The sequence below is a fragment of the Agelaius phoeniceus genome, chromosome 3 (assembly GCF_051311805.1).
Source record: "Agelaius phoeniceus isolate bAgePho1 chromosome 3, bAgePho1.hap1, whole genome shotgun sequence".
In the NCBI taxonomy this organism is placed as follows: domain Eukaryota; kingdom Metazoa; phylum Chordata; class Aves; order Passeriformes; family Icteridae; genus Agelaius; species Agelaius phoeniceus.
The window spans coordinates 109,969,466-109,985,321 of record NC_135267.1 but is presented as its reverse complement, the minus strand read 5'-3'; the positions used below and the strand labels follow the sequence as shown (position 1 = coordinate 109,985,321).

Below are 15,856 nucleotides of genomic sequence, written 5' to 3'. Positions count from 1 at the left end.
GGGGTGCAGTATGGACCCAGCAGGTTAGTTTGTTTCTTGATCAGTCCTGGAAATTTTCTAGTGGTTTGCAACTAATAACCTGCTTAAGCTCAGGGCACTTATAAATATCCCTGATAATTAAAATACATGTAGGTGTGCCTTATACAGATATACATACAAAGATATATATAAGAATACATATTAAAAAATTTTTAGATTGTCCAGACAGCTTCTGAGTGAACACACTTCTTTGAATTGCTTTCTTTATATCAGCAGTGGATTTTAAGAAATTGAATATGTAAAATGTTTTTTTCACTGTTTTTATGAAAACCAGTGCAAGTCCTCAGTTTATGTTTGGTTTACTCTCAGAATTTTTCAATGCCCTGAGCAGTTTCAGGGACTGTGTGTGGTTGTACAGAAAAGCAAAGAGCAGAGACTGCATATCTAAAATGAGAATCAAAAGGAAAGAAAACATTTATCTGCCTAGAACTACGTGTTAAGGTTTTTTAGCATAGGTAGTAATTTACAGTGCAACAGCTGGGCATATTCTGGATTCCTTGTTAGCCTCTTCTTGCAGGATTTCTTTGACAGATGGCACTCACAGATGGGCATAACATTCTTAAGGAGCTTACTCTTTCTACTCCCTTACCCACCAGTAACTCATGATACTATTAGAAATCTAAAAGCTTTGACATGAATTAGCCTTACTTAGCAGACTTTAATTTTTTAATCTTTAGAATATGCTGCAGGGTAGTAGTGCTTCTGGAGTTCTTAATCTGTTTACTTAAGTTCTTAGAAGCCAAAATGGTATTCCAATAAAGTTGACATGGCAAAACATGGCAAATATACCATCATTTTATTGCTTTTTTAATTGTCATGATAATATTTATTCTCATTTTCTGGAGGAAAAATACAGAATGACACAAAAGAGTACAGTTTGACAACCCAGAAACAGCTCTGTCAACTGAAGTTTGCAGAGTTCAAGCCATTTGCTTGGCATTCCATTGTAACTATATTGAAATATGAAGTGAATAAACATAATATTTAAAATTGGCTGCTCAATGGAGCTTGTTTCTACCACCATCAGCTTAAACTAGTTTGGATTTTAGTATTTCAAAGTATCAACTAATAGGGTGCCTCAAAAAAAGAGCAAACACTGCTCAGGATATTTGAATGCCCTTCTGTGATAGTTACTTGTTTGTCATGCACTTGGTGTTGTTTCTCAACATTCATGCAACTTTGGGCTTGAAGGCCATTATTCTTTCCAATGTTGACTCAAATGGCAGTTTTCCCTGATGAATGTTGTTGGTGTGGAGTTTCTGTTGAGGAATGTGAAACTATAAGCAGAGTGATCAGGTCCAAAAAAAGCATTGTGACAGCTGGGCAGGTTAGAGAGGCGAAAATAGTGAGTGCCCTCAGCCAGGTCCTCTGCTGTGTGTATTTGTAGCTTATTAGAAAAGGAGGAGAACACCAGATGGAGATAGAAACATGAACTCTGCTTTTTTGTTTTGTTTTCTAAGTGCTGTGTAAATTGAAGGTACCCAACTCTTCCTTCAGGAATCGTGCACAGCCTACTGTGGCACAGCTTCTGGTTCATGGCCTGTTTTTAGTTGTGTTCTTTTACTTTAGGGCCCTTGCTAGGTGAGCAATCTGCTCCTGCCATCCCATTTTCCCAGGGGCTCCTTCATTTCAGGTTGCTTCAGTATTTTCAGTGTAGACACAGTTAGTTACTCACATAAGGATATAATTTAAACACCTCTTTTGAATTTTCTGCCTGCAGAAAACAGAGGTTTTGAAGAACCCTCTGTAAGCAAACAACCCTAATATAAATAATTTGCTTCTGCATGTATTGAAGTGCTCTGTTCTAGGGAATGTGTATTCCTGAGAAGAGTCTTTCATAATAATAAAAAAGCATGCATATAGTTACTGCAAATTTACAAAACAATTTAGCTCATGGTGAGAAAAGTAATCCGTGCCCTGGAATAAGTAGTCCAGGCAGGATAGTGCCTAGTTTGCATCTTCAGCAAATTTCTTATATATTTTGCCACCCAAAAGTCTTTCTATAAACCCTGTTTTGCTCCTGGCTGTCTTAAATATATATCTGCACACACATGTGTGTGCTGTAGGCATTCTTATGAGGAGATGAGCCTTCTCTGATAGCCAAGACTTTTTACACAGAGAAAATTGTGTGACAGAGCAGTGGTGTGGAGGGCTGCTCATGGAGTGGTGTCTGATGGCTTCAGGCCCATCTTGCCAGCCCTGATTATCTTAACATTGTCAGAGCAATGTCAGGGACTAACTTTGATTGCTGAGCATTTTGGGATAAATAGGGGCTTTCTGTTAGTCAGACTCTAGGTCAGGGAAAGGAAGCTTTTAATTTTAACAAATTTTGTAAGCCTGTTATTAAATGTCAAGATACAATCAAGATAATTTTGTGGTTTCACCTGTCATATCCCTGCAGAGAGAGTGAATGACTTTGCTAATCTTTGTTTCATGAACTGCAATTTCCAGTGCAAAAATAGACATATTCTTAATGCTAAAAGGTTAAAGATGGTTTGTCTTGAGCCACAAGAAGTTAGAAGTTTGTAGGCTGCTACAACTGAACCTGGAGTACTTTGGTGTCACTGCATTTCAGAATTAGGTTGGAGGAGCTCTGACACAACATAACCAGAAGGTTATTAGTGAAATAAAATTAAAAAGGCAGCTTTAGTCATAATTTCAGAATCACAGGATGGGTGGGGTTGAAAGGGACCTCTTTAGGTCAGCTGATGTAACCCTCCTGCTCAGAACAAGGTTACTGAGAGCAGATTCCCAAGACCCCGTTCCCACTGGATTTTTTGAGTAGTCCTTTCAAATTAACCATAATTCTGGATTTGCTTTGATCACTGAGTGGCACAGTACTTCCAGAGTTTACAGCATTGTGCTGTGGTTATGTTACAGCTTGTTTCACGTAAGGATATTTACCTCATTTCCCAAGCATTGTCTCCTTGATTTTTACAAATTATATTCAGTTAGTAGCAATTTTTACTCATTTCCTGTGTTGATTTTTGTGATTTTCAAAACAAGTATTTGTTTTCTAAATCAGTTTTTGTTTCTGAAAAAGAAATAATTAAAAACATTCCTGTTTTGTTTCTCTGATTTTATGTTTGCGCCTCTTTCAAAACTTCTATGCTTGCACCTCAGTCTTTTGCAGCAGGAGAGGCCATCATGAATAGCTATAAAAGCTACTAAAATTACCCAAAAAGAAATGAGGTACAAGGCTTTCATATTTTCATGCATTAAATTTTACTCAATAATACTATTCTGTTCAAGAAAAATGCATTATTAAACATTCAAAGGTTTAATACTTTGTGTGCTCAATTTTATATTTGAGTCCTTACAAGGTTTTTTTGTCTAATACCAGTAACTCTGCTACAAGTCAACCCTGAGAACCCTGAGGAAAGTTATGAACTTCTATATTCTTGATCCGCTGTAAGAGGCCTGTTAACTTGGGTTTGGGTTCTTCAGTTTGTTTTTAACAATTCCTATGTAAATTAACTTCTGCTTTTTAATATGAACTTTTTCAAGTTTCAGAATGCATTGGACTTTCTCTTGCATGCTTGATTGTTTGTGACATGAGGAATTGGCTTTCTGATAATGTCTACCACTCTTTTATTCTTATTTCATTGGCATTTAAAATCAGGTGTAAATCAGCCTTGTAAGGAACCAAATTTACAATGGCTATCAAATAGCACAGTGTGTTCCTGGTTTTAGTCTGTAAAGCTGACAAGACAATAGAAATAATCCCTAGGCAATCACAAGTGACTTTACCCTGACATCTCTTCAAAATGCTGCATGAGGGGCCTAACCTGCATGTGAGGGTTTTTTCCATAGATATCTGGTTCTGTCAGCTGATGAGCATTTTAGGTTAAGACAGTAGCTATGGGGAGTATGTAGCTGCCAAGCATTTATCCAAAAGAATTTTTCAAATCACCCCTTTTATTTATTTTTTAAAAAGAAGGAAGAAAATGGACATAAGCAGCTTTTAAGAATAATTATTTTTGGTTTGCAACTGTTATGGTGTTTGAGATATCCATTACTTGGAAACAAATACATATGCACAAAGCCCACAGGGAGACATTTTTCTGAGGTAAATTAATTCTAGGATATTATAATATGATGTGGTGGAGCATATATTTATAAGCCAGTAACTACACTCTGCTCAAGTGTTCAGGAATGAATATGAGTGCCTGAACAAACTCAAGATATATATGTGTTGGCTGATGTACTCGTTCCCTGTTGCTTGTTATTATTTCCTTTATTAGCATTTGAAATTCATAAAGAACATTGGATACATAAGGTAAACACTGTGTTGTGTCCAGAATACTTGTCTGAGTGGCAGAAATTAAAGACTGTAGAGCAAAGGACTGGGAGAGGACTTGGAGAGGTCAGCTAGTGCTTTCCTTGGGCTTCAAGGCAGGATCAAACTGTAGCTAAACCAGTCTGACAGACATTTGTCTAACTGGTTTTGAAAGAAAAGTGATGGAGATGGTGGCATTTCCTGAACCAATCTGTTCCAGTGTCCTGTTGTTATTAGTATACGTTTTCTAATGTTTCATCTGAGTGTCTTTCATTGGTACTTAAATTCATTACTTTCTGTGTTACCACACAAAAAACTCAGTGTGGGTGAGTGTTCAGCTTAATCTGTTTTGCATTATATACTTCAAGTCTGTGGTGCAGATTCTTCATAGTAAAAGAAAAATGTAATCTAATTACCTTATTTTTAGTGAAAACTGAAATTATCTCTCTGTCTGGATTAGGGATTAAAAACAGTACACTTTGGCAGAAAGTGTGGTGTGGAACTAAGTTAGTTTGGAAGTATCTGATTCTGTAGGTGCTGCACTAAATGTACTGCACAGAGTACTTGGAACCTTGAGTTTTGTAGTAGTTTTTTCATTTAGTTTTGTGATATTACAAAGAATAAAATTTGGTTAGGATGTCTGACAATATGAATATAAATTTATCCACACTGATCAATAAATAATGACTATATCACAGATCTAGAGCCTTTATTGTCATGGTTTGGTTGATGTTTCCAACTAATTGATGAGTGTCTGCCCATTGAATGTAATGAGATTTAGAGGAATTTCCTGCTGCTTAGAGTAGAGAGATGCTTTTAGCAGAGGTGAATTACTGGGTGTTTCTGGAACAGCACATACATAATAATTTATTATCAAGAGTTAAAGAGAAAACAAGGGAGTTTTACACTGTTAAGATACTGTTAAAGAAAAAATAATTATAAGATAAGGTTGATTATAGCATTTATTTTTTTCCCTGTAGTTGCTCTTTTTATTAAGGCTTAAATTCTGAAGTGTTCAGTCTTTGGCTATTCCTATTGACTTCAGGGCTGTATGCAAGGCTACTGCATCTTATTTGCTTGTAAGCTTTGGTTTGCCAGCTTTACATGAAGCAGGTTTTGTTTAGTACACAAACATGCTGCAATGGTTTGGGTGCTATACAAATAATAAGGCTAAGATCAAAGTTATTTAAATCATTTTGGTTTCAATCGAAATACGCGCTTTTTGGATTTCACCCAAAAATGAAGGAGTGTCTGTTTAGGAGAAGGCACAGTAGAGTCTTGATAAGAGGCATGGTTAATGAGGTACAACATATTCCAGTTTTCTCATGCTGCTATCTTGTGCAGCCTATCTTGTTGGGATTGCTAAAGAATAACTGCCGACTGTCCAAATCTAATTTGGCTCAGTGCACGTTGGTCTTTGTGCCAGATGGAGCCTATTTCTACTTTTGCTCATCAGAATTCAGATAAACCAGAGTTGGCAGAATATGGCAATGCTGACTTTGATATAACCCAGTCCACTGTAATGGAAAATAGAAATAACCTGCTGGACATTAACGTCCATACCTTTGACTGTGAAAAAAGACGTTCTTTGACCAGCATTCTCAATGGAAGTTCACCATTTGTTTCAGTCTGTGTACCTAAAGCAAGATGTCAGTAGAGCATCACTGAATGCCTTAATAAAATCTTCACAGGCACCAAATTTTCTCATTTCATTGGAGTGCTGCCAAAACTGAATGTCTTCGTTTTTAATTGTGGATGTAGCATTTCTTTGTGAGAGAGGTGTATGGAGGGAAAGTCTGCCTGAAACAGAAGGGAGTGAAATAAGCAGTTTGCCAAACTTCTGTCCTGACTAAGGATAATCCTGTGTTCTGAACAAATTTTGGATAAAAGTCCAGGCATTCTGGCTGTGAAGTCTTGGTTGTGTTTTTTCTTAAAGTAGGTAACTTGGCAAAGGATGGCATTTCTTGTTGTAAGAGTGAATAATTATAATCATTGATGTCTGCTTTTAATCTTTTGATTTATACTTTTGGGGAATGCTCTTGCATGTACAATGAGCAAATAATGTACTATGAAATCTTTAATTGGTAATAAGCTTTCGGCATCAGTCTCTCTGTGCCAGCAGTTACACCTGAAACTAATTTGTTTTTCTCAAATGCTGGTGTTTTAATTTGCATTGATAGCATTAAAAAATACTGTTCATGTGAATTTTTCACAGAAAAATAATTCACTTGAGCTACTCACTTTGTTCCTTGCTATTCAAAAATAGCATGTCTTGAGGCACGTGACCTGTTTAGGAAAATTAATTGATTTCCATGCTTTTCTAATGTTAGCATTAGAAATAAAAATTTGTTCTCCAGGTTATCTCTTTCTTATCTACTGGGCTCAAATAAACTTGTAGCTTAGCTATCAAATTGCTCCTTTGATTTCAGACAGGTCAATTTCTTTATTCAGGCTCAGCTCACATCGTGCATTTAGAGCAGTGTGAGTCCCTTTATTCTCATTTCAGTTCTGCTGGTTTTTTAAGAGCTCAGCTCTGTATGCAAGGACAGTCTATCAGCATAAATAAAAGTCCATCAGCATCTGATATTTATTCCAAGGAGGATATGTTGGATATATTAAGAGGTTCCCATTTGCACCACCGGGCGGCTTTTGTTGATCTTGAAGAGGACTCACTTCTTCCTCCATTTCTGGCTGATCATTTATGTTTTGAAAGAAAAAATGATAATACAGATGAATAACTTAAGTCAAGTAAATTTCCATCATAACTGTACAGCTACCAAAAGAGGGATCCCTACTGTTTACAAAATCTTTAATGCCACTAGGAATTGTATCACACAAACTTAGAAGATAAAAGCCTGTGGGTTGACCCACTGGCACAGCCTTTGGTAGTGTTTAACACCACTGCTGCTCAGTCATTCTGATACAATTGAAATAATTGTCCCTCCGTTTTTGATGCTTCTTCCATTCTGTTTGTCTGGTCCCCTCCTCCATTAAGCTGCCCTGGAAACAAAATTTAAGATTCTTCTAAATCTGCTGATTCCTGATCTGTAGACCTGAGGAACTTCACATGGTCTTGAAAAGAACAGAATTGCAGTGATCCAGTGATGCAAGGAATGACATAGGTGAACCTCAGGAACCCATATGCTTTGGAACCATAAGATGATCAGATAATTTAAGTTGTAAGGAATTAAAGAGTATTTTCTAGTGCAAATTTTAATATGCAAGACCTCACGATTCCTTAAGTTTCCTTTCGTATAAGAAATGAATCCAGGGGAAAAAATACGTTCACATGTATTAAAAATTCTTTTTTAGTTTATTTTACAGCTGGAATGTGCTATGGATTTAGCATGTCTCAGAGGGAATACTTTTTCTTGAGTCTTACTGAACAAATGAAATTCTACTCTGGCTCATTAACAGAGAAATCAAAATAAATGGCAATAATCCAGGTATCTGCTGTAGTCCTATTTCAGAATGTTGTTTATATTAACATAGTTAGTATGTAAAATGTTTGGGTTTTAATTACAGCTTAAGAAAGTAAACGATTTTAAAGAGAGGTGAGTGAAGTCATCTGGGTAAACATGCCAATCTGAAGAACAGCTCCCCACATTAAGCTAAGAAGCATTGTAAGGAAGAATTCATTAGAGATTTTTCTTTCTTTTTTTCATTAGCCTTTGCTCATTTTCAGTGCAAGTGAAGTGTTCAGTATTGGACACTGATTATTCCTATTGCATTCTCCAAAGCTGCTGTGCAGTGTTGATTTTCTCCTACAGTCAAGGCCAACAAAGCTCAGAAAAGTAGGATTTGCTCCTGGACACTCTGTTGAAGTCAAAGCTTAAATGGACATATCTGTTTCTAGAGAAGTTTATTTGGTCCAGATTTCTAGTTCCTTTAGTGCTGTTAAATCACTCATTAAAAAAAAAAAAAAAGGTTTCTTTGGGTATGTTGAGTTCCTATGTTCCCTTAATTCAGTGTGGAGCATATTTGAAGAATTTGTAGCAGCTTGGCTCGTGCAGGTCCAGCTCTGGCAACCTTCACCCCTTGCACATTGAGCTTCCTCCCCCAGAAGCTGCTGTCAGAGTGGGGCTGAACTGTTGGGGACTTGCTCAGGGTCTCCAGTGAGCACAGTGGTGTCAGAGCAATTCAGTACTTGTTCCCACTAGAAATCTGCCTCATAACATACCTTTCAAACAGTTATATTTCTTGAAAGTGAATTAGTGTTTCATATTTCAAGTGGGCTGACCTTTTGTTGCCATGAACTAATGACAGAGTTAGTGGGGTATTTAGGCTCTACAGCCTTCTAGCCAGATGATATTAATTGCTTGACTGAGCACCATGGTTCTTGTTGAGTGATGTTTAAATGGTCTTCCCACAATCACCTGGTAATTCTTATCTACAAAGATTCAGCCCAGTGCTCTATTCACTGAGCCATATAACTTTTCATTATTTGCTCGTTAATTTTGCCAGATTTTAGGTACTTGGTCTGGAATTTTCCTTCCTTAGTGTTTGCCTGAAGCAATAAGTGTTCCTCTTTCCAGAAACAAAATCAAGAACCATGGATTGCTTTTCCTATACAGATTTTCAATTAATAAAATAATTATTACAAAACCAGTGAGAAAATCATCTGCTATGGGATGTGGGGACTTGAAATTCAGGAAAGAATCCTCCTTGAGTCATGGATATATTTTCATTCCTCTGCCCCCCACCTAGATACTTTCAGGTTATAATTTTTCCCTCAATATTCCAGTTGTTATGAGTTCCAAACCACTGTGTGCAGAGTTTGATCACTAAATACTTTACAGTTTTCTTCTGCTGTATTTGCACTGTTTCAGAGCTGTGATGTGGAAGGAATTTGGGGAGATGCTGATAAATAGACACTAGAGACTGTGCAGTGTCTCTATTACCGATAGTTCTGTTCCTTTTGGTGCCAAAGAAGATTGCCATGAAAACTGGACAGGAACTGGACGTGAGGAAAGAGGATACAGTTGTCCTGTATCATGGGAATAGGAAGCCAGTGGAACAGGACTACGAGTAAATATGACTGCTGAGGACTGAAATGGGATAAAAAACAAGATTAGTTAAATTTGGACAGACAGGGAGATGAGGACTTGGGAGTGAAGAAGGTGAGAGAGGAAGGAGGAAATAGAAAGGGAGGAAATTTGGGGTTGATAGGCTGTGAAGGACTGGACATGGCAGCTTTTGAGGTGAGTCTAGGAGAGATAGGAATAAAAATGCAGTTGAGATGGAAGTAGAAGGAACCAGTCCATACAGTGAAGAAACTGGGATAAACTGGGGAAGGTGGAGTGAATGTGAAGAGAGAATACCATATTCCCTTTAGAACAGGAGATAGATCAGCTCTGATCACTAAAGAGAGTAAACAAATGTCATTCAAAAGAAAACCTGGAACAACACTCATCATTCTAATGCAATCTAGCTGCTGCAGGCTCAGTAAAGATGCAGGGTTTAAGACATGATTTTTTTCCCATAATCACCACCTTCACATTCTTCAGTTACATTGGCAATAATTACTCCTGTTCCTTGCTCCCCTCTGGGGCTCATAATTTTCCTTCCCTTTGCTTATAGCCTACTCTGCTCTGCAGGTACCAGCAATTCTTGTCTTTCGAACTGTCTTTTATTAATGTAGCTCAGAATTCAGAACAGTTGTTCATAGCCCATAGCTTCTGTTACAAGAGCTGAAAAGAATTCGTATTTATTAAGTTGGTCTTTTCTTTTTTCCTTGACTGTAAAAATTATTCTTATGAAGTTATTACTGAGCATTACCAATGCCACTCTGCAAGAAATTGTTGTTCCTTCAAGTGTATTCAGTGTTGTTTGCAGGTTTGGTTTTGCACAGTGTTGACAACACAATGAGATTTTTCATGTTTTCTTGCTGTTTTGTGAGATTGAATGGGAGAGGTTGGGATGATGATGATGATGGTTATTAATGTTATTATTATTTCTCTTGGGAATATATTAAAAGATAGAACATGGATAAATGGAGCCTCAAGGGTGACTCATGTTTTTGTTTAGCTTGAACTAGGTCCAGCTTCTAGGAGGAACTGGATTTTAGGTACATGTTTTTGCAAAGTGTTTTAAACTGAAGTTATAATTCCAGCAGTCTCAATGGCATGTGTTTGTTTTTATTTAGAAGCGTGTTTAAGGAATGTTTTTGGTGGGTGAGTGCAAAACAAACACAACTATCTCAGTCTGGAGGCTGCAATTCTTTGGCATATTCAGTGTCAGCAAAAATCAAGTGGAAGAATGGTCTTATGAGAATGGACTTGGTTATTTTTCTGATTTACTTTCTAAAGAATTGTCTTTATGCTCACTTGCAAGTTGTGAAAGTGTGATTTCTTGCAGTTTGCTTTCTACTTTGTAAATATTTCTGAGCATTTGAAAGGTGCCTAAAGTTTGTGTTCAGCATGAGCTGCTGCCTGCTTGTCTTTGAGTAGCACAAATTCAGGAAGTTCTTTTCTTCCAAGCAGCAAATTGTTATCATATTTATTGTCACCACGTGTGTGACTCTGTGACACCTCTATGCCATAGCTTCTATAATGTTGTTCAAGGTGTGGTTGCAATTTTTTTTTTCTGTTGTAAATTATCAGTAAGCCTTGTCTATAACTCGACTTTTAGTTGGAGGGAAAAAAAAAAAACACCACCAACAAAAACAAAACATCAAAATCCAAACAACAAAATCTGCTCTTAGATACAATGTGAACATTTAGTTTGTGAATATTTGGAGATTTTTTTGTAAAGCAATCAGTGACATTCATTTTTTATAAGTTGTTTGGGGGGGTGAAACAAAGTGAGGAATTAAATTTTTTTGCTGTTTTTTTAGGAGGTTTTTTCTTATATCTTAAAAATGTTCCATGAGAAAATATCTGTAGGCCTGTATTCATACAGTCATAACTTATGTTTTGAATATAATAGATAAGGATGGTGTAAGAATCTAATAATGTCAGATATTTTTAAAATGTAGCTTGATGTGTGTTTTTAATATCTATACTTAATTGAAAAGAAATTTCAACATTTGAACCTAGTTTACAAGTTGAACAACAAATGTCCCTCTGGTAACTGAGGGCTTTTGTCCTACTCAGCTGTACATTGGGAACATACACTCTACCTGTATTTCAATACACTTAGGAAAAGCCTGAGACAAAAAAAAAAGACCAAGTTTACAATATGAGGAGTTTATTATATGAGGAGTTTATGATATGTTTATGATGCTGCCTGCTTAGAAGGGTAGTTCCTTCTGCATCATGACCTGAGTGAGGCAGCCAGAGTGTGGCCAGGCAGAGCTGCAGTGGTGTGTACCATGGTCATGTCAGCAGAAGCGTGACAGATGTGCACAGTGAGCTGAGATGCATGTGAGAGAAGAATGTCAATGAAGCACAGCAAATCTAAAAATGTGTTAACTATTTCAGGATTTCATTGGCCTTTGTTCTGTTGTAAAATCTAGGGGTTGTTTTCCAGCTCCAGTATAAGCACGCATCTTCCACTTGAGAGCATTTCACTAAAATTCTTCAGATGATTTTAAAATTTTATATACAAAAGCTCAGAGCAAATAAGATTCTCCTGTCTACCCTTGAGACATGAGGAATTTAACTACACAATTACTAAAATTAAGAAGCATTGTAGGATTTGTCTGATCTACAGCCTCATGGAATGACTCTAGTGCAAATTTCACCATATCATGAGTGACTGACAGGTTGCTGGTTTTGAATGAAAAGACTTGCAGAGTTAATAGTTGGAATACATCTTATGCAATACATTTTGTACTAATCCTGGAATTTGTTTTATTGCAGGGATATAAAACCAGACAATATCTTGATGGATATGAATGGACATATTCGATTAGCAGATTTTGGTTCTTGTCTGAAACTGATGGAAGATGGAACGGTAAATTAGAAAGAATGATACATTCCTAAATATTTTTTCTTCAGTCCATTGATAGCCACAAAATGTGTGCTAATAAAGGGAATAGGTGCCTTATGGCAAGTGAAATGGAGCTGTAAGTGGTATTGGTATATAACTGACTTTCCTGAAAATTCAACTGCAGACTGCTCGGATTTGCAGTATATTAAGAACTTCTTAGTATACAGTCAGCTCATGAATAAATAAAGGGAAGCTGTTCTGTCAATGCCAAGTAGGTGTTTATGAACTATGAATCTCTCAGTTTTAAGCTCTGAGCTCTAATCTTTATTGAAAATGTAAGCTGTAGTATGAGCTGGATGAGATACTGAAATGGGATGATGTTCTTCTAGTCCATTTAAATTTGCACATTAAGTGTGACTAGAATGTAATTCCAGTATGTTTAATCATGTCCCAGTGGATTACAAAGTATTTGACCTAATATATGTGATTACCAAATCTATAATTGCTTACTGGCTCTAGTCCTGACAATTGACAGTTCTGTCCTTTATCTGTTTTTAAATATTGATAATAGTTAGCAAAAGTATATTATTAGGCTGCCTATTAATGCAGTTGGATGCTTAAGTATTTCTTTATGAAATTAGAAGCTTTTGCTTGTGTTTAGTTGTTCGTGTTATGACAAGAATGCTGGACTAGGTTTATATATACATGGCCATAGTACCACAGTGTCTGTAATGATGAAAGTTGGTTTTAATCCTGAAAATGTAACTTCTCCAGGTCCAATCTTCAGTGGCAGTTGGAACACCAGACTACATCTCTCCAGAAATCTTGCAGGCCATGGAAGATGGAAAAGGGAAGTATGGGCCCGAGTGTGACTGGTGGTCCCTGGGCGTTTGCATGTATGAAATGCTTTATGGAGAAACGCCCTTTTATGCTGAGTCCTTGGTGGAGACCTATGGGAAAATAATGAACCACAAAGTTAGTGCACTTTCTGTCTGTCTCTAAGCTAATTTTTAATAATGGGGTAACTTGAGCACGTATTTAAAAATAAGTTTTTATGTACTAATTATGTTAAGTGTTGATAAATGTGCAAATGAACAAAATGTGTAAATGAACAAAAAATATGTTTCCATGTAGCAAGTTAATGCTTATGGATTGCAGATGACTTTGCTTTGGAATAAGGCTAAAACTTAAAATCTGGGCTTGGAAACATAGATGTTAGTTCACTCTGTGGAGTCTGTCTTGGCTACATTGCATCAATCTTGTTGTGTTTCTTTTTTCTGGTGAGCCCATTCCTTGGCTTATGCAGAAGATTCTAAAATGTTCTTCCACATGGAGCTAGCTGTAAAATTCAACAGCTGTAGTGTAAGAGAAATTTAAATAAAGGAGAAAAAGTAGAAGACAAAATATCTTAATAGTTTCTATCCTTAGCAGAAGTCTTTTCCTTGAAACCTTAGCGCATGTATTTCAGAGCTGGAGTGTTTGCACAATTCTTTTTCTAGTTAATGATTTTTAGTAAGAAGGTAATTTTTTCCAACTTTTTCTTGGTAATAAACTATTTCCTCTTATTTTAATCTTTAAGGAGAGGTTTCAGTTTCCTGCTCAAGTGACAGATGTCTCTGAAAGTGCAAAGGACCTCATCCGAAGGCTCATTTGTAGCAGAGAGCATCGACTTGGACAAAATGGAATAGAAGACTTTAAGAACCATCCATTTTTTGCTGGGATTGACTGGGACAACATTAGGAACTGTGAGGCACCTTACATCCCAGAAGTCAGCAGCCCTACTGATACATCAAACTTTGATGTGGATGATGATTGCTTAAAAAACTCTGTAAGTACACAATTAACATTTTGATGAATCAGCCTTTGTGGTATACTTTGTAACAAAATGTATGGAAAAGGCAGTTTATTTCACTGTGTTCTGCATAAATAACAGTTAGGTGCTGCTTTGAAGTACTGAGAGGGGAATACTTCCATAGTTTGTAGGCTGGTCCTAAAATCATAAGGTTTGTAAATTCATTGTAGCTTTACATGTCTTTAGCTAACATACATCTGTTGCAGTAACAAGTTTAGTGTCCATGTCTTACAAAGAATAATGCATTTACATATAGATAGTCTGCAAGACTACTTGTAGCAGAGCATTGCTAAGACTTACTATAAGTTTGCACATTGCATTTTACTGTATTTTATTATTCTAATTGCTCATGTTGGTGTTTGATTTCCTTCAGTTCATTTCCACTTAACTTTTTCCAGTCTTTTCTCCAACTTGAGTTTTGAGAAATGTAGGAGAAATATTACAGCCATTTCTTAAGGAACGAGAAAATATTTTTACCTTTCCTTAAAATGCTCTGCAACTATTGATTTTACGAGACTTTCTGTTTCTATGCTTTTGAAAAGGATGATAGATGCCTTAGCTTTGGAGGAATGCCTTGTGTTCTCTCCTCGGAAATACCTTTGAGTGTGTTTGTGTGTGTGTCTGTTGAAAGATGCAGAAACTTTCTGTTTACATGTGAGATAAAGCATTTTCACCACTTCTCTTTTCTGAACTGCATGTGCATCTCAGTTTCACTCAGTTTTCTGGGCGTGCAGATAAGTGGCAACGTGAATTTTTGTTGACAAGATGATCATTATTTGCATTCCCTTTTCTCCAGCTGCACATTAAAACATGGAAACCACTTTGACTAAAACACTTTGTGGGTGTCAGTCTCTCCTCCCAAGTAATAAGCCACAGCACAAGAGGACATGGCCTCAAGTTGAGCCAGGGGAGGTTTAGTTTGGATATTGGGAAGAATTTCATAACCAAAAGGGCTGCCCCGGAAAGTGGTGGAGTCAATTGACTCACTGGAGGTTTTTAGATGTGGTCCTTAGGAAAGTCATTTAGTGATGGACCTGACAGTTAATGGCTGGACTCAATGATCTTGAAGGTCTTTTCCAATTTAAGTGATTCTGTGATCTCTGGTTAAATCTCAGACCCCTTTTCCTTATGGGCAAATTAGGCAAATCCGTGTAGCTGCATAGGATGACTTGCACTTTTTTCATTTTGTTTCCTCACTTATATCTGATATTTCCTCCTCCCTTCACAACAGAAGTATTTTTATCTTAAAAATTGTTTATACAGTCTACAGATACCAGTTTGCACATTATTTTGTCCAGCAACAGCTAGAATGGAGAATGGAGTAGCTGGAGTGCATGCTGTATGTAGCAGGTCTTTGTTTGTGAAGCTGAAATACTTTTTAGAGGTTGTTCACACATTTTAGTGTTGTCCATTCCACCACTGCTCCTTTTTAGAGCCCATTCTCCCACCTGATGTTTTCAAACTATGCCTGTATAGTGTGAATGCTTTACCATTGGGAAGGAACAGGGACCTGCAGGTGCAGAAAGAATGCTCCTCTGCTGAGTTACTGGACTCTCAGCTGAGAAAACTGAGTCCCATTCTTACTTTGCTTTAGACATTTGGGGGTGAAAAGCAATGCCCCTGAACTGTTAGAGAGGAATGCCAGTTTCTAGAGCTTCTTTTTCAGCTTCCTAATTTGAAACATGTGAAGGTTTTGTTCTGTTTTAATATAAGGATGTTATTTTCTTGCCATTTCTTTTCACACCTAGTATCTCAGAACTGCTGAAAAAACCTAGCCTAAAGGCATTGCATGACTGAGAATATTTTACATTTTT

At 36.9% G+C, this 15,856-nt stretch overlaps 1 protein-coding gene across 10 annotated transcripts in view; it reads left to right on the top strand.

The window, feature by feature from the left end:
- CDC42BPA (CDC42 binding protein kinase alpha) overlaps positions 1–15,856 on the top strand; it is a 182,946-nt gene that overhangs the window by 90,488 nt on the left and 76,602 nt on the right. For all 10 annotated transcript variants that reach the window (XM_077176144.1, XM_077176143.1, XM_077176142.1 and 7 more), the window contains exons 7-9: positions 12,121–12,214; positions 12,965–13,165; positions 13,770–14,018. In XM_077176144.1, the coding sequence (XP_077032259.1) occupies positions 12,121–12,214; positions 12,965–13,165; positions 13,770–14,018 (544 nt within the window). The remainder of the gene's footprint in view (positions 1–12,120; positions 12,215–12,964; positions 13,166–13,769; positions 14,019–15,856) is intronic.